Here is a 27,553-nt window from a genome sequence, read left to right as displayed (position 1 = left end):
TACTCTTTATCACGAGTCTGCTGCAGTACATACATACCTACATCAGTTTATTTTCAAACAACAGAAGCAAAGCAACGATGATTAACATTACATCAAACACTACTTATTCTTCCTAGTAGAAATTAAAGTCTGCAGTGCATACATATATATTATCTATATATATATTATATATATATATATATATCTATATATATATAAACATTACATCAAACACTACTTATTCTTCCTAGTAGAAATTAAAGTCTGCAGTGCATACATATATATATATCTATTATATATATATATAATATATATATATATATATATCTATACCTACAGATTTATTTCCAAACAACAACAGAAAGCAACGATGATTGCATCATCAAACAGTTGCATGAGGCAGCCCCTCTTAATTAGGCTTCAGGTTGAGCCTTGTTGCTGCATTTATTAAAACAAAAGTCATGGTAATCGTTGCAATGACACTGAGGTGGGATGGATTTGGTGCACGCACATGATTTGCAGGTTGAATGACACGATGTAGTAATGTCTAAACACACGCAGTGAGGAGGGAAAGTTTCTGAACATCCGCAGGAGTCACAGCATGGTGATGGTTCCGAAGACCCCCAAACTGCATATATGCCCACAACGCGTGTACACAGAGATGAACAAACATATATTAATTAGGTTTGCTTTGCAAATTAATTAAGAGAACTATAAGACATAATATTAAGTACTTAACAACAATATACCATCATTAGACGTTTCAGTGGTCATGATGGAGTCAAAAAATGGCAAAAGGTTAAGCCTAGCCTCCACAGTAGTACCGACACCAGCCATCATCATCGCAACCAACACCAATATTACAAACGATGCCTTCATCTCCATCTATCTCTCTCTCTCTTTCTCTCAAGCACACAAGCTGATTACAGTTTCGATGGCATTTTATAGACCCGCATCCAAAGAGGATAAGGTTCAATACTCTCTTCATTTTTCACATGGTGATATTGTTCAATTGTTGCTCCAGTTTTTAAGAAAAAAAATTGTGATAATCAGACTACCCACGTCGACTGTGTGTCACATGGTGTAGCCAGATTATCATGACTCTTTAAAATAAGGTTCAATACTCTCTTCATTTTTCATGTGGTGATATTGTTCAATTGTTGCTCCAGTTTTTTAAGAAAGAATAGTGATGATCTGACTACCCACGTCGACCGTGTCACATGGTGTAGTTAGATTTGTCACATGATGATGTGAAGATTTGTCGTTCATTTAAAATAATATTCAATTATTGCTTTAGTTTTTAAGATAGAATAGTGATAATCTGACTACCCACTGAGTGTGTCACTTGGTGTAATCAGATAGATTATCATGACTCTTTCTTCGATTTTTTTTTTAATTTAACTACGTGCCCTGCTGCAGTGACATTGTTTCACACATTGGTGTGCCGAGAATCATAGACATTTCTCACTTGTATCTTGATGAAAAGCATTTATGATTCTATACTCATCCACATCAGCAATGTGTGAAACCACGTCAGTTTCAATGTTACTTCAACATTTTCCATTAATTATTCATGTTTACATGAGGTGGGGGAATTAAGGGTCATCTGAGGTGACACAGGATTTATTGTGATTCTCACAATTCTGACGTGGTGGTACGCACATAACCATAGATTGGTTTTTACTCGTATTGTGAGGAAACACATATATAGTTATGTGCACAACTCCACGTCACAATTGTGAGAATTACAGTAAATTGTGTCACCCCAGTATTAGTGTTGAATTAAATGTTCACTAATGCTAGAGTGACACAAATGGGGACACAGAGGTGACACAAATGATGTGATGGCCAGCATTTAACCATAGATGCTTTTTCGTGCCCCGTCATGTCACCCCAGCACCCAGCACAACTCTTAAATGTTAGCCACTTGCTTTTTAACTCATCACCATCTCTGCAACTTATTGATCATAAGGGAAAATAACTTTTCGAACCTCAACCATAGAGACTGTCCATCAAACATATGGTTGAGAAAAGAGGAAAAAAGCATGTTTCCTAGAGATTATTAATTTTTCTAACGATATATTGTTCTTAGAAATCTATAGCATCTCAACAGTTTGCTTGAAGGTGAGGCTAGTCATTTTCTTTGGATCATCTAATTGGTTTGATTTTTGGCATTAAGGATGTGCCATTCTCTACTAAACATTATCCACTTGATTGTGTATAGGATTTTGCATTTCTATAGCATCTCAACAGTTTGTTTGAAGGTGAGGCTAGTCATTTTCTTTAGATCATCTAATTGGTTTAATTTTTGGTATTTAAGGATGTGTCATTCTCCACTAAACATTATCCACTTGATTGTGTATAGGATTTTGTGTTCTTTGATCAACTAATTCGGTGTTATTCTTGATCCGATTTCTTACTGAGTCGTGATAATAAGAAGCCCTAAAACGTAGCTCCTTGACATAGCACCATAGATCTTTTCTTCGAGATTCTCAAGGAATAAGTTCTATAATTCTATGCACTGACATATCAAGGAGCGTACAAAGAGCATCAGATTATCATTGACATCATTCAATCTTTCTTGTTGCGATGTCCAAATTGTGAAAACACTCAACGCTCAAACTCATTAGCCAAGCTTTTGAGAAAGTTCATGAGTATTCAATGCAATGAAGGCCCTGCTTGAGTCACTCCAGCACTACTCTTTCCTTTAGGCCAAGCTTGGTACATTACAAACAGATGACTGCATTGCAAATGTTTTGGAATGAAGGCCCTGCTTGATACCATGCAAATTATTTGCAGCACTTTTTTGACTGCAAACTATTTAATGAAATTTGTAAAGGGTTTAAGAGGTTCATGCAAATAATTTGCAATGCAAAACAATTTCAGAATGTAACAAAGCATCTGTAAATTAGATTCCAAAATATGAATAAATTAAATAATCTTTTAGGGTAAAACCCCAAAAATATGGTTACAAATTAAAGATTCTCCTTTTAATAAAAAACCTAGACCATCTTTTTGTGTTACCAACATAGAAAATTTTGTTTGATGAGACATTAGATTAGAGCATTTTTCAACCTCAATTTAATGAACATACCCATGGATGGGGTTACAAGCCCAACATTTTCTTTTGGTTCTAAACTTTTCAAAAATTGCGTTTATCACATTTCATCTATGTAATGATTCCTTTTGCTTCTTGTTCTTGAATGCAAAATATAAAAATCACAAATCAAGCCGATTTTCATTGCGCAGATCCAATAAAAGGTATGATTAAAGCATAAAAATACTAATTATTCACACACACACACATACAACATATTAGAAAATATTTTCCTCCGATAACTTTAATTTCTGCAATTTTATAGAGTAAAGAATTTGGATGGAATTGTAAAAAAGGACCTAACTTTTTACAAGAGATGTCTTCAGGTTCAAAAGGTTTTGAACTTAAGGGGCATATAGATCTATTTCTCTGAAACAAAAACTTTTGGGATTCACCATCAACCAGATGTCAAAAGGCTCCAACAATCAAAATATTATGAATCATTAGAGTATCGACTACTGAATCGAACAGATAGTTTAACTTTGAGGAAATTATGGCATTTGCACACATTTTGTTCCGACATAAGTGTTCAAGGAATAAGTACATCAACTTTGAAAAAGACATCCCAATTAGAGATGAATAATTCTACTAGACTTGAAAGTTATTTCTGCATTCAAACAAAGCCTTAAAGAGACACTTAAAACAAATTAGGTAAGTCAGGAACCAGGATGAACTTCCATTTTAACATTGTTTTTAATTGTAAATTTCTTTGTTGTTACCAAAAACAAGATAATTGAGCAACAGATAAAATAATCAAATTTCACGAACAACTATCGCACTTCAATTCAAATTCTAAAATGTCAGAAACATTGGCATTTCTTCAACTGGCAGAAATAACATAGATATCAAAAGAGAAGTGTACTTGGAAATTAAAGGCAAAGAGAAACTCATTTCTACCTTCACAGATGACTCACCTAGAGAGTAATTTACATCAGCCATTGTTGAACAGTAGATTCTATTTCTTTGAGCCACTTGTCGACTCCGTTTGTGGTTTTACAATACTTAGCTGGCCACCATCCTTGTTAGCAACAGTAGCGGCTTTCACTTCATTGCAATGGTTAATGAACTTGCTCAATTCCTGAATTCATTGCAGAGAAAATGATAAGTTATCACTACACCAAATAAACAAAATTCCAATGTGCAATAAGGGGATTTGATGTCAGCATTTTTATTTATGAATCATCATCATCATCTATGACTTATCCCAAATATTGGAGTCCGCAAAGCATGCATGTTCATATCTATTAGATTTTTAACTCGCACTCCTCAATGATGATATTATTAGACTTATTTGTGAATGCCACCACCAATTTCACTTGGGGCCGACTGAACAAATCATGTTCCTCCATTCAATCAAATTTAAAGCCACATCTTTTGTTATTTAAATGTGTCCAAATCTGCTCTCACTACCTCAATTCATGTCCTTTTTAACTTCTTCATACATTTCTTTTTTGATAAGTATAATATATTGAAAAAGGGAGAAGAAAGTACAAAGAGGCCTCTCGAAGAGTTACAAAAAATAAAGAAAAGACGTCAATGATTAAATAAAGACTTCCATCTAAAAAGAAAATCATCAAAAGTAACCCCCGCAAAGTCTATGTTCTGATTTGACCAAAGATACAATAAGCCAAGATCTCCAAGAAACTGCCGTGAGGACTTCTTGACTTATTATTAAATACCCTGTTATTTCTCTCATTCCACACCCCCCAAGCAATAGCCGAGGGAAGAATAGCCCAAAGGAGTCTTTTTCTAGAATGTTCAACTTGCACTTTGCTTCTAATTGGAGCTATTATTGGTCTTCATTGTACATTCCCAAACCATTTCAACGGCTTTATTTTATGGGATCGACTAGTTGCACACCACCCATTACCAATTGCACTCCATCACTTAAAAATTCTCCTCTGCACTCCATTTGGATGACTACTCCAAAAATAACTAAAAAGACGTTGTAACTCCTTTTTTTATAATTTTTTTTCTTCAGAAAGATTCAACTAAAGAAAATCAGCAATACAGCAAAAATGACCGTGCTTCTTTTTATTTGTTGTATATTTAAAAATCAGTGTCTATGATTCGTTCTATTTAAAAGAAGAACAATTGTAAAAGAGTATACATAAACACAATCATTCTAAAATACAGAAGCAAATGTAAACATATATTTATCGACACTTCGATTGGATAACAAATCATGGAAATCCAAGAGATGAGATTCAAACATAGATTCATATTAATTTCTAAACAAAATCTAAAGAGAGATTGGAAAAAAAACCTTAGATTGGACCCGAAGAGAACACATGCAAAATCAATCATGAGTAAAATAGATTACAAGCAAAGTACAACAAGAGCAAAGAATACAAAACTGCGAAGATGAATAAATTTTAAACCCTAGAAGATTACGTATTGAACTGCAACCTATAGGTTATAACAAAGATTATAAAAATACAAAACTGTGAAGATGAATAAATTTTAAACCCTAGAAGATTACGTATTGAACTGCAACCTATAGGTTATAACAAAGATTATAAAAATAAAAAGTCAAAATCAAAAAAAGGATTTTTTTTTTTTTTTTTAAATTTGGTGTGCAACCAACAATAAATGGTGTGCAACAAACAATAAATGGTGTGCAACTAATCGGCCCATGTTTTATTCCCTATTGTGGTTACTATAAATCTACTAGACGTGCTTAATTTAAGTTATTTTTTGGATAGGAAAAATAAAAGCATTAATCCAGTACTAATTGCAAAAAGGACTTAAGACATGGCTCTATCAAACATACAGTAAGACCTTGCACCACGATTCACAGCATTATGCAAGTCCAAATTGCCATGCACATCCATGCCATGAAACATGTCCAAGCCATGCATGCCAATAGCCATGTGTGTCTTCTCATCCTCCTATTCTATTTTATAACATATAAACGGTGTTTTGACAGAGAAAGGAGATATTTAATAGCACAATCTCTATTCTAGATGTCCTCCCTCTCTTTACTTCTCTCTTTTCTTCCTCAAATGATAATCTCCCTTCCTTTCTCTTCATCATTTGGAAATGTAAAAAAGTCAAAACATACATTAAAAGAACACATCAACGCCCATATCAGAAAATCAAATGGTAATGCCACTTCAGTAGAAGGTGCTAAAAACGAGAGCTATTCGGAAAAATCTAGATTATGAAACCAAATCATCCAAAGATATCAAGGTAGACAATTCCACAAAATAGGGGAAAACTTCTTCACCAAATATGAGATGAGGAATGATGTACACATGCTCAGTAAATGATAGAAGTCAATGACATGACAACCCTTGAGATTCACAACGTAGCCAATAAAACCAAAAGGATGGCTCTTACGAGTAAATTTATATCAGTTCCAGAAAATTGGAAATTTACATGCTTGTAGATAAAGATTCAATACATAATAACCAGGAGATTGATTGTAAAGGGAAAGGGTAAACCTATCTAAGTGTTATATCTATACTTTCCTCTTTCATCTTCCATTTTGGACTGTGTGAAATGAAAACCATGTGATAATTCCACTATTTTTTAAATGCTCCAAATAAATCCTTCTTAGAGAATTTCAAACCATCATCAAATAAGAAAATTTTAATCTTGCTATGAAATTCACTTTCCACCATCTTTGGAAAGAAAGAAAAATCGGTAAAGGTCAAGACTTATTTTTCATTGGATAAAACCAAGATTATTGAAAACAACAAAAGAAAAAAGAAGTAAACAGAAACCAAATATCACTATGAACCTCCCAAAGTATTCCAATCCGTCTATTTTCATTCAGAAGAAAAGATAATTTATTACTCTTGCCCAACTGACAACGGACACACAAAATAACACCCTTTATTAAACTAACCTACCGCACAAATCACTCCCCTGTTAATTAGAAGCCAAATGACCCAAAGTGACACATGACCCAAACATTGAAGTCATTGTTCTTCAGAAACTATGCCACCTAGATTATGTAGAGATATGGCTAATATACATCACACACAACTACAGTTTCCCTTAAAAATGAAGTGATTGTCTAACAAAACAGAAGATTTTTTTTCTTCTATATTTAAGGAACTAACAAAAAAAAAAAGTGAAAATATAGTTCACCAGAAAAGTATACATAAGTACAGTTCTAATATGAGAAATGGTTAAAGAACAATTCCTATCAATAACCATCTATAAGTCTTCACATGGTTTAAGAGTTAGAAAGGTACCACTTAGTATCCATGAAACCATAGATACTAATGGAGGTGACCAAAACACATTGTCTTTGTCCAAAAGAGGCTTATTAATTACAGTCCCAACATCATATATTGATTTAAAGTTCCAACTTTCTTACATACATGAAGAATCCTGATCCAACACTTCTTTCTTCAATCATTATTAACCGAGTTAAAAGGTTTCTCTCATGGGAAACGAGTTGAATAGTCTGAGACAACTCGATCTCGTCCATGGTCGAGACAAGACGCTAGCCAAGTTCTGAAACCATGGGAGTTGGTCAAACCTTTCGAGTCAACAAGTATCTGTGGTAGACAACATCGTCATATACAAATCAAGAAGCTAGATTTTAACCTTTAAAGTGGAAATCCTAGTATTATCAGTCATCTAATATTGGATAATTTTGATGGAAAGTTAAGAAAGGGTTTTAGAACATAAACTAAATCACCAAAGTCCAAACACAACGAACTAAAGAACTCCGATATCAAGCACAAAATTCATCCAAGAATAAGAGAGACAGAGAGGAGCTTACACGGTCGACATCCATTTCCTTAGTGATCTTTGAGGGCTTAATGAATCTCTTTCCTGCAAATCAATCCAGTTTTACAGAGAGAACTTTCAAATTGTTAATTTAAAAAAAAATACTTAAAAAATCTACCTTTGCGATTGAGAGGAGCTTTCCCGTGGCGATTGGGAGGAATGGATTTCTTCTTCTGTTTCCCTTTGAATTGATCGCCTTTCTGCGTCATCTTCTCCTTCTTCTTCCTGTATTAGGGAATTTTAGGGTTTCGATCTGTGTACCTTTGAAATTCGCCCCAAATCAAATCGCTCAGACTCTCAAACTACTTTCTAGGGTTTAGATAAAACCTTATAGGGTTTAAGGATATGTTTGGTAACACTTATGAAGTCGGAAGTCTTTCTATTTTCTGAAATCCGAAATCTGGTCATGGAAAAATTATTTTTTTTGTCATTTTTAAAACTTTCTTATTAAGAACAGAATTTTAGAGTAATTATTTTAATAATATTATCATTTTGTAATTCTAATAAATTATTAACTGAAAAATATAATATATTATGTATAATGAAACCATCCACACATTTAATTTTGATTTCTAATAAATTAAACACCTTAAAAGTATTGTTTTCAAATTAAATTCATATTTGAAAAATTATATTCCAACAAGATAATATTCAAACAATAAACAATCATGCATTTTCTAGTTGACTTGTAATTTAAACACGTAAAATGATCATATCAACTGGTGCTTACGGTGAAAATATTTTATTATATCATGGTAGATCTTCTAATGATTCAGAGTCTATTAGATTTTTGTATGAGAAAATCTCATTGAAACAATAAAGAAGGGAGGTTGAAATGAACAAACAAGGATTCAAATGTCCCCCAATAACTAAGCACTTAAAATGCTACACACCCAACCACCTCCCTCAAAAATATTAAAAAATAACTTCTAAACTCCTTGAAAAAATTTCATTAAAAAAGATAATCTGTAAGATCTTAATTATCCTACTGAATCATTTGCTTGTCTATGGTCAAAAATATAGACGAAATTCAAAAATAATTTTTGATGTGTAAGCACTATCCAATTGGATTGAGATGTGAACTACCTAATCACCTCCTTCATCATCTATGGAATAAATAATTTTGGGCTATTCCTATGATAAACACCAGTATCCTATGGTTTTAAAAATCGTCCAAGATCAAGATGACTACCCTCATAATCTCAATCGTTTTTTCTTGAAACATCCAAATCAGCAAAACCTAAATCACATACACTCAAAAAATTCTAGATTTTTAAATTACAAGCATATGATCGAAATTACATATATGAAACATATGATGTTAGAAGAAAAAGATATGTTAATTAATGGATGAAAGTGGTAGATCAAAGATAGAGAGAAATCTTACTGTGTTAATTTCAGAGTAAAAAATATAAGATTTTCGAACATGCAATGAGAGAAAGGGGAGAGACCTTGAAAGCACTATTGTAGAAGAGAAATGAAAAGTAGAAAAGCTAAAAATAAGGGTTTTAAGATTTGTACAAATAAGGGATAAGTGATAGAAATTAGTGTTTTGAGGAGGGTATTTTAAGAATAAAAAATAAATTCAAAATTCAAAAGTTTCATCTAATATCCCCACATCGCTTAACCAAAACTTTTGAATTTTGATTCTTAATTCTGAAATTTGAATCGAAACAAACAGCAATAGAGTTTCTAAAGTCTGAATTTTAAAGGTGGACCACCTCCATTCAAACTTCAGAAGTGTTACCAAACACACACTAAGGTGTTATTTGGTAAACTGAACAAAATAAGTACTGAATAGCATTAAGCATTGAAGCTTATAAGCGTTGAATTTAAGTGTTGAAAAAGTTATTTGTTTAGATGTAGAATCATGTTTGTTACACATTACTGAAATTAGTAAATTATCTTTTTTACCCTTACAATCATATTACACATTATTTGCATGTTTCAAATGCCTATTTCTTATTAAATACAATAAAATATATTATTTCTTATAAAATTAAAATACAATTCATTTTTAAATAATAAGTAATACTCAAATTTTCAATTTATAAATAATAATTTTTATTTCTAAAAGCCCACAAATTCAAATTAAAAACAATAATGCCATACAAGTCACCAAAATTTGAAATCAACATTGAAATAACTTAATTTGTGATGAATAATTTTCATTGGAAATAAAGGATGTGTAATTATAAAAATACCCCACGAATTAATAAGGGCAAGCCACACCATAGCCAAAATTTTGTTGTCTTATATGGATTAAAGTTTTTAGAATGAACCAATTTTTGGTGATGATGATGTATATGATCTAGAGATCATACTAACCAAAAATCAACCCATTCAGAAACTTATAACTACGTCAAAACTAGTTTCCAAAAAAAAAAAAAAATGGACGATTTACGATTCCTAAACTTGTTTTGATGGGGTTAAAGTTTCGGGATGGGCTGATTGTTTATGAAGATGATCTCCTCATTGTAGAGATCATCTTCACCAAAAATAAAAAATCAACTCATTCCAAAAATTTTTAACTCATATAAGACAAAACAATTTGGCCATGGTGTGGGTTTATTAATTTGTGGGGTGTTTATATACTTATCCATGGGATATAAAAGGTAATATCCATTTATGTATAAGGGCATACTTGTCCATGCCCAACAAAATGAAGTGTATACTTGTTCGTCCCTAAAAAAGTGAACTGCTTATCGCTTCAACACTTTTTTTCAGCATCAAAATAATACTGAATTTTTTTCACTTATTTTCAGCAATAAGCATTGAAAATATGGAGTAAACAAACGTGTTATTTTGACAAAAAGTGCCGAATTTTCTTTTTTCAGCAATAAACGCTGAAAAATAACGTAAACAAACACCACCTAAGAGTGAAGCACAGAAGATGACGCTTTAAGTGTACCTAAAGACAGTGTTTGGCTACAAGAATTTAAAAAATGATATTAATTGAAAGTCAGTGTTGTCAGGATAAACTTATCCATGCCGCCAAACTCACCCAATTTAAACTTGAAATGCATTCGAAATAGTCTATGTTATACTATTATAATATCTAGATCTAAATCTCAATCTCATAATTTCTTTCTCAAAAACTTTCTCTATTTGTAGGTTATTCTTACTATAATTATTTATTTATTTATTACATAAATATATTTGATTTATCACCAAATTTTATTAGTTTATTAGGGTATTGTTAGATAGTTGGATGAATAATTAGTGTAAGTAAACTATTGCTATGTGTTTGTTTGAATGTTAACGTACATACTAACATGATGTTTAGATATTTATCTTAAGTATTGATTTTATATTAATTTTTTATAATTAATTAATTTTATTTGAATATTGTGATCCTCATGTCAAAAAATGTTATTTAACAGTTTTTGTATATATAAGGATAATTTGGTCAATTTATCAGAATCCATCAATTATAAGTTATCAAACAAACATCAATTTAAAGGACCTGCAATGTTGGATTTTGTAAACATGAGAATGTATTATTTAAACCCTTCACCTCATGATAAAATTATATTGAGTAGATGTCAATTTAATAATGTAAGTAAAGTTGAATATCGTTAACCCCAATCTAACACTCTTAATGGAAGTCAAAAGATTTTGATTATTCTTATAATGATTGAATATAAGTGAATGTGCGTCCATGTTTTTAACATGAGGCCCTTCAAGTTTTGATGAATATTTGAGATATCCTATCTTTTCAAATTTATGACATAGACTTGGTCTTGGTCTTTGTCTTCTGTCAAAGATTAATGAAAAATCACCAAATAAAATCCTAGATTTTTTTTATAAAAATTTTGAATTTTCTTTTGAAAATTAATCATCTTCAACCTCTTAGATAAGATAATACAGATGATGATAATGAGACAATAATAACGATGACAATGATAATGATAGCAATGCGTTAATGTCATTTTTCATATGTCCATTTTTAATAGAAGATGCTGTCGAAATTTATAAATTTATTTAAATTAAAAATAATTATTTTTATAATTTTTAATATATATAGTGTAATTATATGTTTATTAAGATATTCTAGTCATTTTTCGTGCATTCTGGGTGTATTATCAACATTAAGGGTGTTCTGACATTTTACCAGAATCCTGCAATAAAAAGTTGTCAAATGAACATCAATTTCTAACTTATGTGTTTTCGTAATGAACAAGCTTCTGTTAGATGTAGATTTTTAGGCTCTAGACTTCTGCTTCTTCCAAAAGCTGATTTCTAGTGCTAAAGCTAACTTCTGTAAAGAATAAACCCTTAGTGTTTCAGACTCTTAACTGTCACAAGTTAGGACTTCATGCCCCCAACTTTTTTCAAATTGGCATTTTACCCTTGCACGTTACCACAAGATTGAAATACCCCTCAACCTTGTCAAATTTGTTTTGGGAGTTGTTACCTAGACTTGAAACATAGCATGTAGTTAATGGTACAGACAATTTTACATAAAACTTCTCATTAAAGCTTACTTCATCATTTTTATATGCATCTTCTTTCCCCATGAAACTTCAGTTGTAGGTATTTTACTTTCTCCTCCATTTTTACACATTTAAGCTACTGGTATACTTGTCATCCCTCTATTTTTACTCAATTAACAGTACTGAAGCTTTGTTATTAAGTAACGGAGCTCTATTTTGACATAACTAAACTCCATTTTTACATAACGAAGCTTTTGGTATTGTCTCCAACTTCCATTTGTCTCATATTCCTCATAAAAATAATGTATTAAAAAAAAGTAAATAAGGTTAACAATTTTACTATTCAAAACAACAACTCTACCTTAAACAGACATTACGCTACAGTAAGAATTTTTTTAATATTATTTTATTACTTTACACCATCACTTTTGTTTATTTTCATCGAAATTTAGTATTGCCTATAGTAGTAATAAAAAATGTATAGTTAAGTATCACATTTCCCCATAAAGAATGACACAACGATATACACATGACCCCTTTATAAAGTTTGATATCATTAGATAATATGTTGCTTTAAAAATAAATTATCTACGGTGCAAAGGTAATACACTTCATTACAAGGGTGCTTTCTCATTTTCAATTACATCTTCTTCTACATTTGAATTTTTTTTCTTCTTTGTATATGTGTTTTCAATCTTCTTCCAAAACGTCTTCTCTCTTTGAAATCTTCCTTCTTTTTTGTTATAACAACTCCACTATTTTTTTATTGATACCAAATTGATCTGACGTATCCAAGACACGTTTCACATTTGAAAATATGTGTGACAACTCAATATGGCACGGCGATACACACACACTACGTGAAAATTGGAAAAAACGACAATAAAATTTGTGTGCCTAGGGCCAACGATTCTAAGATAACAAAATTCATGATTTACATCCCGATGAATTTTGTCTCATGTTTCTTAATAAAACTCTTTTTAACAAAGAATTGCAACAAATCATGTAACACCATAAAAAATATTATGTATATTGAGGAATTAAGTCACTTATATTGACCTACTTTCATATTTAGTTTAGAATAAAAATATTAAAATAAATTGTAACATTGTAGATCTAAAATGTGGATATGTTAGAAAGAGAATTTGATAAATGAAATGTACAATTTGGAGAACTTTATCATAATTGTAGACACCCGAATTTGGGCGGGCCCTCGACGCAACATGCCCCCAAAAATCGAAAATTGGAATGGGCCCCGAAGCCCAAACCTACAAAAAATCCAACACATTTCAATTAATAAATGTCCGAGGCCACTCACGTAGCCCATGGACCCGCACACCTCACCACCCTCCTACATCCTTAAATTCAACCCAATACTATTCTACCCAAGCCCAATCACTCTTCTTAAAACTCAAGTCCATCCTCTTCACTATTCAATCCCCTATCTAAGTCCAAAAACCCTACCCAATCTACGACTAAAGCTCAAAGCCCAATCCACTACCCAAATCCAAGCCAACCCATCATCAGCACATCAAACCAATCACCAAGAGATGACACATGTCATCATCTCCTTCCACCTCCCTCATCTAATCAACTCAACCCATAACCCTGCCCTAACCTAACCTATTCCCCAGCCTCTCATCATCAACAACCAACAACTCAACCCAGACCCTATACACCCTAACCTATTCCCCAGGCTTTAACAACCCACATCAGAACCCATATCTCCCACACAGCAAATCATCACTTTTCCGAAAACACTCCCACAAAATCACCTCAACCCATACCTCCCACCATCACCCCCATACGCTTCTCTCTAATCAACCAACCACCATCACCAATCAACCCATCTCTTCATCTCTCCATTTGCCACATGTCATCATCCCTTCAATCCTCTCAAAATCAAACCAATCACTACCCATCCCCCTAAATCAAACACCTTACCTCTTCAACCATCTCAACACTCCTTCTCCAAACAACTCCCTTACACCACCATTCCTCCCATCAACCATCACTCATCTCACCCCACCAAACACTCTACCCAAATGGATTTGGGTAAAATCCAAACCATTTGGGTTAAAACACAACCCATTTCCCTCATTATAAAACTACCCTCATTTTCATCTCAAATTTCACACTCTTTCCCTCTAAAACCCATGCCATTATCCACTATTCTCATCCCTCATCCCATTATACCCTTAAAATACCTCCCCAACCTCTATAAAAACCCCTCCATTCTCCCCTTACAACAACTAATAAAAATTTGACAAAAAAATCCTTAAAAAGATAACTCTCCTTCCTTACTACTCTTAACCTTCAACTCATCTCACTACACTCAACCCTCTCTCATCCCATACTCAAAACTCTACTCTCAATTTCTAAAAAGTCTACAACTCAACTCAATCTTCTACAACCTCAAGCAAGTCCAAGTCATCTCAAAGAAGAACATCAAGAAAATCCTTGAAGATCAAGATTGGGACAAGGTGGGTTTGAAAAAGGACCATCCCCTCTAACCCCCCTCTTCTACTCTCCATTTTCCCACACATTTACACACACCACCATGGGTTAAATCACCAAAGGGCCCCTTCTTCATAAGGGTGCCCTTAATGATTGAAACCAATATTGAAAGGCCCTCACACTTGAGGGCACATATCGAATTTTTCTTCGATTTTATTTTATTTTAAAAAACCGAATCTGAGGTTACCACATTACGTGGATGGAGTAGGGTGCCTAACACCTTCCCTACTCCATAAATGGACCCCCTTACCTTGAATCAAGGTTGGGACACGTGCATTATCCAACGAGAGTCATCAAACATACAAAATGTATGATTTTTTGAAAAATGTGACATTGGGTGACCATTCACACCCTTTTACAAATTTGAATGGTGGCGACTCCAAAACACCCCAAAGTGGAGGGATGTTTTAAATATTGAAAATCCCGTGTCCACAGCTTGGCGACTCCACTGGGGAAGACATACTAGCGGGTCCGACCCTCTTCTTTGATTCGGTTATTCCAAAAAAAAAAAAAGTTTGTTTTCTTTTTGTGTTGTTTCTTTTGGTTTATCTACTAACGCGTTTGCTTTGTTTCTTTTTTTTTATTTCACAAGTCTCACATGGGATGGTTGTAATATTTATTTACATATGCTTTTGTTTTATTTTTATTTTTATTTTGGAACAAAGAATGTAAGGATGGATACGATTCAAAAAAAAAATGCACGCACATACACATGCGATTCACACCCCTATGCATAAGCCACCCCCCTCCTTTTTAAATTTCTAACCCTGGATGCCGGTACTCTCAAACCCCCGAGATCGCTATTTTGGGTGGTTGGGAGGAGAACATCCACCCCATTCACCAACCTAAGATGTGTGCACTTTGGTGTCCATCAAGGTTTGAAGAATGGGTAGCCGAAAAACTACCTACAAACCGCATGCATCGAAGCGTAATTAATAGACAAAGGACACTAAGGCTTACAAAATCAATTCCGTATCCATCCCATGTTCATATGTGATGTAATTTTTTTTAAGCCCACGAATGCAAGTTGTATAGATTTTAGGATTTTTATTTTGTTCTCGTTTATATGTCCCCCTAGGTAAAAGGGGGAAATCTGTTTTTTTTTATGTTATCATGTACATCATCAAAAAAGAAAAAAAAAGTGACATTTTTGTGGCCCAAGTCAAAAAACAGAGGCTATGTGCCTTAAAACTCATAAATTTCGGGCCAAAATGGGATGAGGATGAAAAACAAAGCAAGGTTGGAAGGCCAGAAAAGGTTCTGGTCCGTGCTTGAAGCACGGACTCAAGAAATATTGTTAAGTCCGTGCTTAGAAAATGGACTGGGCAAATTTTCTTAGGTCCGTGCATGAAGCATGGACCAGTGCAAAAAAAAAAAAAAAAAAATTTTGATGTTCTAGTCCGTATTTGAAGCACGGACCAGCCAAAAAGTGTTAGGTCCGTACTTGAAAAACGGACCCAAAAAAAAAAAAAAATTTTTTTTTTGCTCATTTTGTTTCTTATGTCAGCCCTAACAACTTTTCTTCTTTGATTTTTTATTTATTTTGAGTTTTAAAGCTTGAAAATGATCAAATGATTCACTTTATTATAAAACTCAGGGCCTACTACTCATAATCGATCCCGCTCCAAACCTCAGGGCCTACTACTCATAATCGATCCCGCTCCAAACCTCAGGGCCTACTACTCATAATCGATCCCGCTCCAAACGGATTTTGCCCAACGTGGCTCACTATCGATCTCGGTCATAATCAAACCCGTCCTTCATTAGGTATCCATATCAAACTGGGTCCACGACCCAGATCCATTCCAAACTGGGTCCACGACCCAGATCCATGTCCAACTGGGTTCCCAACCCAGATCCATTCCAAACTGGGTCCACGACCCAGATCCGTTTTCAACTGGGTCCCCACCCAGATCCATTTCCAACTGGGTCCCCGACCCAGATCCATGTCCAACTGGGTTACCAACCCAGATCCATTCCAAACTGGGTCCACGACCCAGATCCGTTTTCAACTGGTCCCCACCCAGATCCATTTCCAACTGGGTCCCCGACCCAGATCCATGTCCAACTGGGTTCCCAACCCAGATCCATTCCAAACTGGGTCCACGACCCAGATCCGTTTTCAACTAGGTCCCAACCCAGATCCATTTCCAACTGGGTTCACGACCCAGATCCATTTCCAACTGGGTCCCCGACCCAGATCCATGTCCAACTGGGTCCACGACCCAGATCCAACCAAACTGGGTCCCCGACCCAGATCCATGTCAACTGGGTCCACGACCCAGATCCAATCAAACTGGGTCCACGACCCAGATCCAATCAAACTGGGTTCACGACCTAGATCCATTTCAACTAGTTCCGACCCAGATCCATTTCAACCAGTTCTATGACCCATATCGAATTAACAAAGATAACAACCGATCAATCAATTCAAATACATGCAACTTTCTCAACAACAAAAAATTTTTTTTTCGGAAAGTACCTATTGCAGTCCTTGATCAAAGTCGGTGCCTAGAAAGATCTTACCCTGTTGATACGAGGGGGATAGACTACGTCTATTCAGGGAACAAGGTGATTTAAGAGTGTCATTGTGCGCCGCATCTTCTTTGGAGATCTGCCTGGCCGATGATGATTTCAGAGAACTGAATTGGGGGCTGCCAAAAACATGGGTTATTCTAACTCAATTTATCTCGAAAATTACCTTTTTCAAAATACTTTCCCGACTTCGTGTCGATGCCAGCTCCGTGCTGATGAAATTACCTTTTTCAAAATGTTTTACCGACTCCGCGTCGATACCAGCTCCGTGCTGATGTAATTTCTTTTCAAAATATTTTACCGACTCCGCGTCGATGCCAGCTCCGTTCTGATGCAACTTCTTTTCAAAATACCCTACCGACTCCGTGTCGATGCCAGCTCCGTGCTGATGAAATTACCTTTTTCAAAACGTTTTACCGATTCCGCGTCGATGCCAGCTCTGTGCTGATGTAATTTCTTTTCAAAATGTTTTACCGACTCCGCGTCGATGCCAGCTCCGTGCTGATGCAACTTCTTTTCAAAATACCTTACCGACCCCGTGTCGATGCCAGCTCCGTGCTGATATAATTTCTTTTCAAACCGTTGTACCGACTCCGTGTCGATGCCAACTCCGTGCTGATGTAATTTCTTTTCAAACCGTTTTACCGACCCCGTGTCGATGCCAGCTTCGTGCTGATGTAATTATTTTCTCTCAAAAACAATCTAGCTCCGCGCTGACGAACCATGTTTTCAAGCTCACCTAGCTAAATTTCCCTTTTTGAGTACCATCCCATAATAATTACGGACCTAATAAAACATCATGCATTTTCCTTTTTTGTAAGTAAGATAATAACACCTGGTCTTCTGTATCCACAGGTGGCCAAACGAAAAAAGTACAAACTTCCTGAGAAGCCTCCATACTTTCTCCGATCATCTTCACCAACTATGAGTAACTCAGATGAACCACAGCCCGCTACAAATGAACTGGTCGAAGCCAATGCGATGATAGCAAAGTTAATAGAAACAACGAAAAGACAAGAACAAATGCTAATGGCCGTTTTGAGTGGTACCAACTTTTTACAAGCCGCCCAGCACCAGGCATCCGGGTCGAACCCCGAGCTACCCGAGCAACCTTGACCAGATCAACAAACCACCCCACCTCCTACTGTGCAAATCTATCAGGGTCCCCCGCTCTATGTACCACAGAATCAATCGCCTCCAGTGGTAATCCCAAATGATGAGTGCGACTTTAGGGCTCCCGAAGCTAAGAGTGCTACCGACGACAAAATGGCCCGACAGATTGAATCTCTCCAGGAGGAAATGCGGCGGATGAAAGGCACAAATACTCTTGGAGGAACAAGATTCAGGGACCTATGCTTCTATCCCAACGCACAACTGCCGGCTAAGTTTAAATGCCCGGAATTCGAGAAATATAATGGCGTTGGGTGTCCTCTCTCGCATCTCAAATTGTATTGTGGGTCAATGTGCCAATATGGCGAAGATGACAGATTGCTGATACAACTGTTCCAAAGAAGCCTAACAGGACCGGCCCTCAAATGGTTCTCAGGATTGGACCATACCCTCATCAAGGGTTGGTAGGACTTAGCTGAAATGTTCTGGCACAATTATCGGTTCAATACAGACGTGGGTCTGAATCGCAATGATATGGCTAAGATGACGAGGAAGCACAAAGAAACAGTGAAAGAGTATGCCCAGAGATGGCGAGAATCCGCCTTACAAGTGCGGCCTACGATGATTGAACAGGAGATGAACACTACGTTTATCTCGACACTGGGGCATGCCTTTTACACTCATTTGGTTGGACACACTACAGGCACCTTCTCAAACTTAGTTCAAGTAGCAGACCGGGTCAAGGACGGGATCCGAACTAGTCTAATATTTGACTTTACAGCTTTGAGTGCAACAGCGGGGACATCAGCACAGAAGAAATCAGTGCCTTTTGTCAAGAAGAAAAAGGAAACTCAAGTTAATAATGTACAATCCAGTCAACGTCTCATTATTCAGGCACCAGCTCAAAGGCCACAGGCACCCCAGGCCCCTTGGGCGCCAGTACCTTTAGCTGCTTGGGCTCCAGCGCCGCAAAATCCCTTCCGAACAGTTCCTCCACAAATGCAGCAGGCACCACTATATGGACAGAACCAGCAGGCACCACTATATGGGCAAAATCAACAAGCAAGACCGAACAGGGTTAATAGAGTGTTTACCAGGCTACCCATGACATTATCTGAGTTACTGCCAATCTTGCTCAAGGGTGAGTATCTTGTCAAACGTCCACCAAATCCTGAAGCTGCCAAAGGGCCAGGGTACAATCCCAATTTGTTTTGTGAATTTCATATGGGTGCACCTAGACACTCCACAGACCAATGCTGGCAGCTCAAACATCAGGTGCAGAATCTAATTGATAGGAAGGCTCTTATCCTGGATGGACCTCCCAACCCACCCCAACAACAGAACATCAATCAAAACCCCCTACCTACTCATAATGGGGAGGGGAGTGAGCACAGGGTAAATGTCATCTACGAAGAATTTGACTTTAATCCTTCAGATCTAATAGCACCCGTCGGAACGAAAATCAGGGTCCACTTAACCCAAAAATCAAAGATGTCAGCAATTAACACAGTTAACCACTATGCAACAAATCCATCACAAAATTCACAGCTACCTCTTAGAATGGCCAACCTCACCATCCATCCCCCTCATCAAGATACTACCACTCGACCACCTTTAGTCATACCTTACGGATCACCCCATCATCAAAATACGACCCGGCCTCCCCTTGTCATACCCTACACACCACCATGCCCACAAGGATCAACCCGATCTCCCCTCCATATACCATACACTTCATCTCCACGTCCACCACTCGTCATCCCATACACTCCATCCAAATCACCACCACCTCCTCTCATTCTCAATATGAAACCCGATCCACCCCCCATGACCATACACTCACCTAAACCATTCCTCTATAACTCTATCAAGGTAATTTCCTAGAGTTATGAGACTACCATCACCACAACCGTCGGGGTCAAAACAATGAAGAAAGCAATGGTGGCTGATATCGGCCGTATAACCAGGACGGGAAAGTGTCAGAAATTGTCAAAAAATGGGGTAAAAATCAGGGAAGAAAGCAAAGAGACTGCAGAAGAGATTACCGACGAAGAAAAAAGAAAAGAAAAGGAAAAAAACAAGCTGTATAAGGATGAGAAGATGGAAGAAAAGGTGAAAGTGACAGACAAAGAAGCCACAGATTTTATTAAGCTCATCCTCAAGAGAGAGCATAACATAGTAGATAGATTGAACAAGCAGCCAGACCAAGTCAGCATCCTAGGACTAATGCAAAAATCGGAAGAGCACCAAAAGGCATTGTTAAAAGTCCTAGGGGGATCACATGTACCTTCGACCACGACACCAGCGCAGTTAGAGCAAACAATTGGCCAAATCATGGCCCCCAATCCTATTATTTTCACAGAAAATGAGTTTACACCTGAAGGAACGGGGCACGTCGAGCCACTAAACATTATGGTCATATGCAAGGGCATGATGGTTGCTAGGGTGCTGATTGACAACGGCTCAGCGCTTAATGTTTGTCCACTTGAGACCTTTCGAAAGCTAAACGCCGATTGGTCGTATGTGAAACCCAACAACAAGGTTGTTCGAGGATTCGATAGTTCGAGAAAGGACTCGCTGGGCGAAATAAACCTACCAATCACAATAGGACCTTGCACCTTTGAAGTGACGTTTGAAGTCATGGAAATACCAACGACCTTCAACTTGTTACTGGGCAGGCCTTGGATCCATACTGCCAGGGCTGTGCCTTCCTCATTGCACCAAAGAGTCAAATTTATCATGGGACAAAGGATGATATCAGTATTGGCAGAGAACCTTATTCCAGTTGGGAGAGCCCCAGACGTGCCATTCATTGATATAGAGATGACGAAGGACAAGACACTCTACCATTCGTACCAATTCGCTGTTGTTAATCACATCGAGAAGAGGAAGGAGAAGGTAAAGGCAAAGCTATCGAGAGCAAACCTTATGATTGGTCGGATTATGAAAAGGGGAGGCTAATGACCCAAGCGAGGGTTGGGACTAGGAGGAAGAGGAAGAGCTACACCGGTCGAAGCAGTGAAGCATACTCCTTATTTTGGTCTAGGCTTTAGACCTACGAAAAGGGATATTGCAGAAATGAATGATAAGAAGAAAGAGCTTCGACTAGCAAGAAAGCAAAATCGTGAGCCGAACATCTGGAATCTGGGTCGAGTCCCTCATATCAGTGTTAACTTCCCGAAATCCCATATCAGACCTGATGGTTTATCAGAACCACCACTGGCAAAAAGGCCAAAAAAGGTAAATATCGCACCACTGCACAAAGACCCAATCTTCGAGTCCCAATCATCCTTCGTAGAAGGCATTGACATTTTGTTCAATGGGGATTCCGAGGAAAGTCTATCGGAGACCGCACCAAAACCCATCAAAGTGGAAATCACTACTGGGCATGGGAACAAATCACCCTTTCCAAAGGGCATTGACTGGGCATCAGTCGTCATCCCACCAAGTTTGGGAGAGACTGTGCCCCAACCTGACAACAACAACAATCAATCGGAGATCATGGTTATCTCCGAACCACCAACCAAATCACCCAACACATCACTTTCACATCTCATCCACCCCCTCAGAGAAGGGGAAACACTGTACAACTGGAAAGAATTCCCATTGACACTTGAGGCTGTCGAGGCCTCAAAAAAAAAACACCGTTAGGCAACATCAGTTTGCCTGAGGATTATAACGAGCCCTCGTCCTCGGGTAAAGACTGTTTTGAGGGCTCCCTATCTTTACTAATGCATGACTGCTCTTTTTATTTCAGATGTCCGGAAAATAGCATTCAAAAATAAAAAAAATCAAAAATTCTTCAAAAACCAAAAAAATCAAAAAGTCTACAAAAAACAAAAAAATCAAAAAACTTTCAAAATCTCAAAAAAATAGATATATTCCAAAAATCAAAAAAAGAGTTTTCACAGAATTTAAGGGATTTGTCTCAATCGAATGGACCCTTGGACATAACAGAATATGAAAATGATGAGTATGACTTCGATCTCGAACTCGACTTCGATCTCATGGGAATTGAAGAAGAGTCTGAGGACGAAGTGGAATACCCTCCTAAAGAAATCAAAGACTTGTTAGAACGACATGAAAAAGGTGTTCAGCCAAACATTGAGGATACAGACTCAGTTAATCTCGGCACTGAAGATGACCCACATGTTGTAAAAATCGGAGCCTTGTTAACCCCTCAGCAGAAAGAAGAAATGATTGAACTATTGCGTAACTATCAAGACATCTTCGTCTGGTCTACAAAGATATGCCCGGTTTGGACACGGATCTTGTTGTTCATAAGTTGCCGATCGCACCTGGGAGCAAGCTGATCAAGCAAAAGTTAAGAAGACTTAAGCCAGAATGGACACTCAAAGTCAAAGATGAAGTGATGAAACAATTTCAAGCAGGATTTCTCGCAGTCTCTACGTACCCCGAATGGCTAGCCAATGTCGTTCCGGTACCAAAGAAGGACGGGAAAGTACGAATGTGTGTCGACTATCGGGATTTGAACAAAGCCAGTCCTAAGGACGATTTTCCATTACCTCACATCGATACTCTAGTCGATAGCACAGCGGGGCATGGTATGTTTTCATTCATGGATGGTTTCTCCGGGTACAATCAGATAAAAATGGCAGAAGAAGACCAAGAGAAAATAGCATTCATTACACCCTGGGGCACGTTTCATTACAAAGTCATGCCATTCGGGCTTAAAAATGCAGGGGCAACCTATCAACGTGCAATGACGGCTTTATTCCATGATATGATCCACAAGGAAATGGAAGTCTACGTAGATGATATGATCGCTAAATCAGGCATAGAAGAAGATCATCTGGTAAACCTCAAAAAATTGTTCGACAGGCTAAGGAAATATAGCTTAAGGCTCAATCCAGCAAAATGTGTATTCGGGGCAACATCAGGCAAGTTATTGGGCTTCATTGTCAGTAGAAGAGGCATTGAGATAGATCCAGCAAAGACCAAGTACATTCTTGAAACGAAAGCACCGATATCAGAAAAGGATGTCCGAGCATTTCTGGGTAGAATACAATATATCAACAGATTCATCGCGCAACTCACACCTATTTGCGAACCAGTATTTAAGCTACTCAGGAAAGATATGCCGAAAGCATGGAACGAAGACTGTCAAGAAACCTTCGACAAGATAAAAAAATATTTGCTCAATCCACCAGTCTTGGTTCCTCCTACGCCAGGGCGACCCTTATTGATGTATATCTCAATGCAAGAAACGTCTATGGGCTGTGTACTGGGGCAACACGATGAGTCAGGTAGAAAAGAGCAAGCCATTTACTATCTCAGCAAGAAATTTACTTATTATGAAGCGAATTATTCGGCACTCGAGAAGACTTGCTGCGCATTGGTCTGGGCATCTCAACGACTACGCCATTATCTCCTCAGTTACTCGACTATGCTCATTGCTCGGATGGATCCTCTCAAGTACCTCTTCGAGAAACCAGCATTGACGGGTCGTATTGCGAAATGGCAATTACTATTATCTGAGTTTGACATCACCTATGTCACTCAAAAGGCCATCAAGGGGCAGGCCATTGACGACCATTTAGCGGAGCATCCATTGCCTGATTATGAACCATTGAAGACAAACTTTCTTGACGAAGCCATATTGCTCATTGAGATTGAAGACGATGATGAAGAACCGGGCTGGAAAATGTACTTTGACGGGGTAGCAAATCAGAAGGGAAACGGAATAGAGGCAGTCTTGATCAAATCAGATGGGTCCCACGTGCCAATTGCAATCAGACTAAAGTTCCAATGTTCTAACAACGAGGCTGAATACGAAGCGTGCATAGCAGGGTTGAAAGCGGCACTGGATCTCGAGGTAGATGAGATCGATGTTTTCGGAGATTCAAGCCTAGTAGTCTATCAGACGACTGGAGAATGGAAGACTCGAGAGCAGAGATTGATCCCTTACCATGAGTATCTAGAGGAACTAAGATCATGCTTCGATAGAATCTCATTCACTTATATGCCGAGAGCTAAGAATCAATTTGCTGATGCACTAACAACGCTCGCTTCTATGATCAATATCTCAGAGGACTTAGTCATTGATCCTATTGAGATCGGACTTCAAGATGAGCCAGCTTACTGCCTACCCGTCGAAGTAGAAGAATCTGAAGAAAAGCCTTGGTATTCAGACATCAAAGCCTATCTCGAATATCAAACTCTCCCATCAGACGCAACGTCTAATGATCGAAGGACTATTCAGAAGTTGGCAGGCCAATTCTTCCTGAGCAATGGCATTCTGTACAAGAAATCACACCATGAAGTCCTACTCCGATGTGTGGCAGAAATAGAAGCAAAACGACTTATCGAAACCGTACATGGTGGAATCTGCGGACCCCACATGAATGGTCACATGCTTGCTAAAAAGATCATGAGAATGGGATATTACTGGACAACAATGGAAAGTGATTGTTATCAACACGTCCGTAAATGCCATCTCTACCAGATCTATGCCACTAAGATCAACGCGCCACCATCAGAATTGCACAACATGACTACTCCCTAGTCCTTCTCACTCTGGGGCATGGACGTTATTGGACAGATTTCGCCAAAAGCTTCAAATGGGCACCGCTTCATCCTAGTCGCTATCGATTACTTTACAAAATGGGCAGAAGCAGCTTCTTATGCAAATGTCACAAAGAGCACTGTTCTGAAGTTTGTCAAGAACAACATCATCTACCGTTACGGACTTCCCAGCGGATTACTAATCGACAACGCCAAGAATTTCAAGAATAGAGACATGATCAAGATGTGCGAAGACTTCCAGATCACTCATCACAACTCTGTACCTTACAGGCCCAAAATGAACGGAGCAGTTGAGGCTGCCAACAAAAACATCAAATAATCATCGAGAAAATGGCAGTCACTTATAAGGATTGGCACGACATGTTGCCTTTCGCCCTTCATGCTTCTGGACTTCATTTCGAACATCAACTGGGGCAACTTCGTATTCATTGATATATGGGATGGAAGCAGTCTTACCTGTCGAGGTCGAGATTCCCTCCCTCCGGATCTTAAAAGAAGCAGAGTTGGATGAAACAGAATGGGTTCAAGCTCGGTTTGATCAACTAAATCTTATTGAAGAGAAGCGCCTTGCAGCCATTTGCCACGGACAGATCTATCAGAAACGAATAGCTCGAGCCTACAACAAGAAAGTCAAACCCCGAAATTTCTCACCAGGAGACCTTGTCTTGAAAAAGATTTTACCGATACAAGAAGATGCTAGGGAAAAATTCAGACCAAACTACGAGGGACCATTCATTGTGCAAAAGGTGATGATAGGAGGAGCTATGATCCTTACAGAGATGGACGGACAAGTTTTTCCTCAATCAATCAATGCTGACACTGTCAAAAAATATTACGCCTAAAGATCTGACCCTGAGATGACGAAAGGCCATCTTTGCTATCCTAAACAAATTATCTAACCCTAGTCAACCCCTTTGAGCCATCACGTTCATTTCTTTACCTAAGAACTGGGGCAAGTCAACGTTAAAAAAAAAAAACACAAAAACAAAAAAAAAAAACAAAAAAAAACAAAAAAAGAGAGAAACAAAAGAAAGAAAATCGGAAAGTCAAAGCATCGCTATACTCCTGGCCAGCATGAGGATAAACTGTGAACGGCTAAAATACCAAAAAAAAAAATTCAAAAATTCAAAAACTCGGACACTTAATCTGAGCTCGACCCAAATCTCCAACCTAAACAAGTTCGAGAGACGCTGGGAGGAGACATAGATCACCTTTTCGAAACAAAAATAGACGAGCCCCATGTCTAGCCCACTTCAGACAAACTTAGACCTTAACCTTTTTTGTATCTTTCCACTACACACAGCCTTAGCCAACCCTTCGTCCTATCAAAAGTCCTTCCGGATCAGGGAATGTTCTGAGGCATCATGATGACGGTGGTAGCACCAATGATCTGGTAACTTGATCTGGTCCTCAAGTCTTATTAGTCGTTGGAAGACGCGAGAGGGGAGTCCAGGTCGGATATTCGAAAAAAAAAGAGTACTCGAAGTGTAGAGTAGTCGATCTCGCGGCTTAACTTGAGTTGCCGAGCCACAAATAGTCGTCAGCACACTCGAGAGGGGAATCTAGATCTGTTACTCAAGAAAGAGTGCCACTACAAAAGTAAAGTCGTCGATCTCGCAGCTCAACTTGAGTCACCAAACCACAAAGACATAGAGGCTCCAAACAAGATTTGTAATGTAAAAATCCAAAAAATACAAGCATAGTCTGAAAGGGCATAGTGAAAACCTGAAAGGGCGCTATGAGTAAAAAATCAGACTATGGCAAGATCAAAGCCACCGACACGATGAAAACCCAAAAAGGCATCGAAGCGCAAAAATGTGGAAACCGGGTCTGGTGAAAATCGTAACTGGCACCAGGGGCAATAAGGGGACAAACAAAAAAAAACAAAAAAAAAAAAAAAAACAAAATAAAATATAAAAATTAAAAAAAAAATAAAAATAAAAAGAAAAAGAAGAACTCCTGGCCCGCACGAGTATAAACTGTGAACGGTAAAAATTTCCCAAAATCCTAAGTCCCATTGCTCAATCGATATTCACCCAGTACTGGGGCATTGGGGATGACTCTAAAACGAGCCCGAGAACTGCTGACATCTATATCCTCAGTAGTTGGCAAAAGCACAAATATCATCGAAGATAACAAAAGTCCTTCAAAAATCTTCATGTGTTGGATCTACAATATCTATTCGACAAAGACAAATCACCAAAAATTTAAATGCTTTCAAAACTACTATTTTGGCCGATGATGAAAAATCTAGGACTTATTCAAATATCATGTTTTCAAAGCAATAGATACACCTGAGGCCAAGTAAGTAAAAAACCTATTTTCCTTCCATTTCGAAAAGTTTCACATTACATTTTGTAAACACAAACACAAAAAAAACAACAAAAAAAAACATAAAAAATGGTGCCAATCACACATCTCGCCGAGAAATGAAGAAGGAATCGAGTTTCTCTTCTAAGGCGCGAATGCGGGCAGCTTGCCCCATCATTACCACCTCAGCGTCCGAAGCATCACGGCTCACCAGGTAGGATGCAAAGGCATCAAAACAGGGACCCTGGGCAAGCCTCTCCCGGAGATCATCAAT

At 37.5% G+C, this 27,553-nt stretch overlaps 1 protein-coding gene across 1 annotated transcript; it reads right to left on the bottom strand.

The window, feature by feature from the left end:
- Nucleotides 1–466: 466 nt before the first annotated feature.
- On the bottom strand, nt 467–8,149 carry LOC147386639 (uncharacterized). The gene is made up of 4 exons (XM_086423380.1): nt 7,944–8,149; nt 7,818–7,870; nt 3,991–4,154; nt 467–607 (listed from the first exon to the last, which is right to left on the bottom strand). Exons 1-3 carry the CDS (start codon nt 8,032–8,034, stop codon nt 4,032–4,034), a joined length of 267 nt encoding a protein of 88 aa, XP_086279506.1. The 5' UTR covers nt 8,035–8,149; the 3' UTR covers nt 467–607; nt 3,991–4,031.
- Nucleotides 8,150–27,553: the final 19,404 nt, after the last annotated feature.

This window comes from Akebia trifoliata, chromosome 14, assembly GCF_017979445.1.
Source record: "Akebia trifoliata isolate Shusen 1 chromosome 14, ASM1797944v1, whole genome shotgun sequence".
Lineage (NCBI taxonomy): Eukaryota > Viridiplantae > Streptophyta > Magnoliopsida > Ranunculales > Lardizabalaceae > Akebia > Akebia trifoliata.
The sequence above is the reverse complement of the archived record's forward strand: the minus strand, read 5'-3'. Positions and strand labels throughout refer to the sequence as shown.

Excerpts from the sequence above, each read along its gene's own strand:
- LOC147386639 (XM_086423380.1), bottom strand. The coding sequence starts at position 8,034 with ATGACGCAGAAAGGCGATCAATTCAAAGGGAAACAGAAGAAGAAATCC. Across the intron at positions 7,871-7,943 it reads AGCTCCTCTCAATCGCAAAG|GAAAGAGATTCATTAAGCCC; the intron begins GTAGATTTTTTA and ends ATTGATTTGCAG. Across the intron at positions 4,155-7,817 it reads AGGAAATGGATGTCGACCGT|GAATTGAGCAAGTTCATTAA; the intron begins GTAAGCTCCTCT and ends CAATGAATTCAG.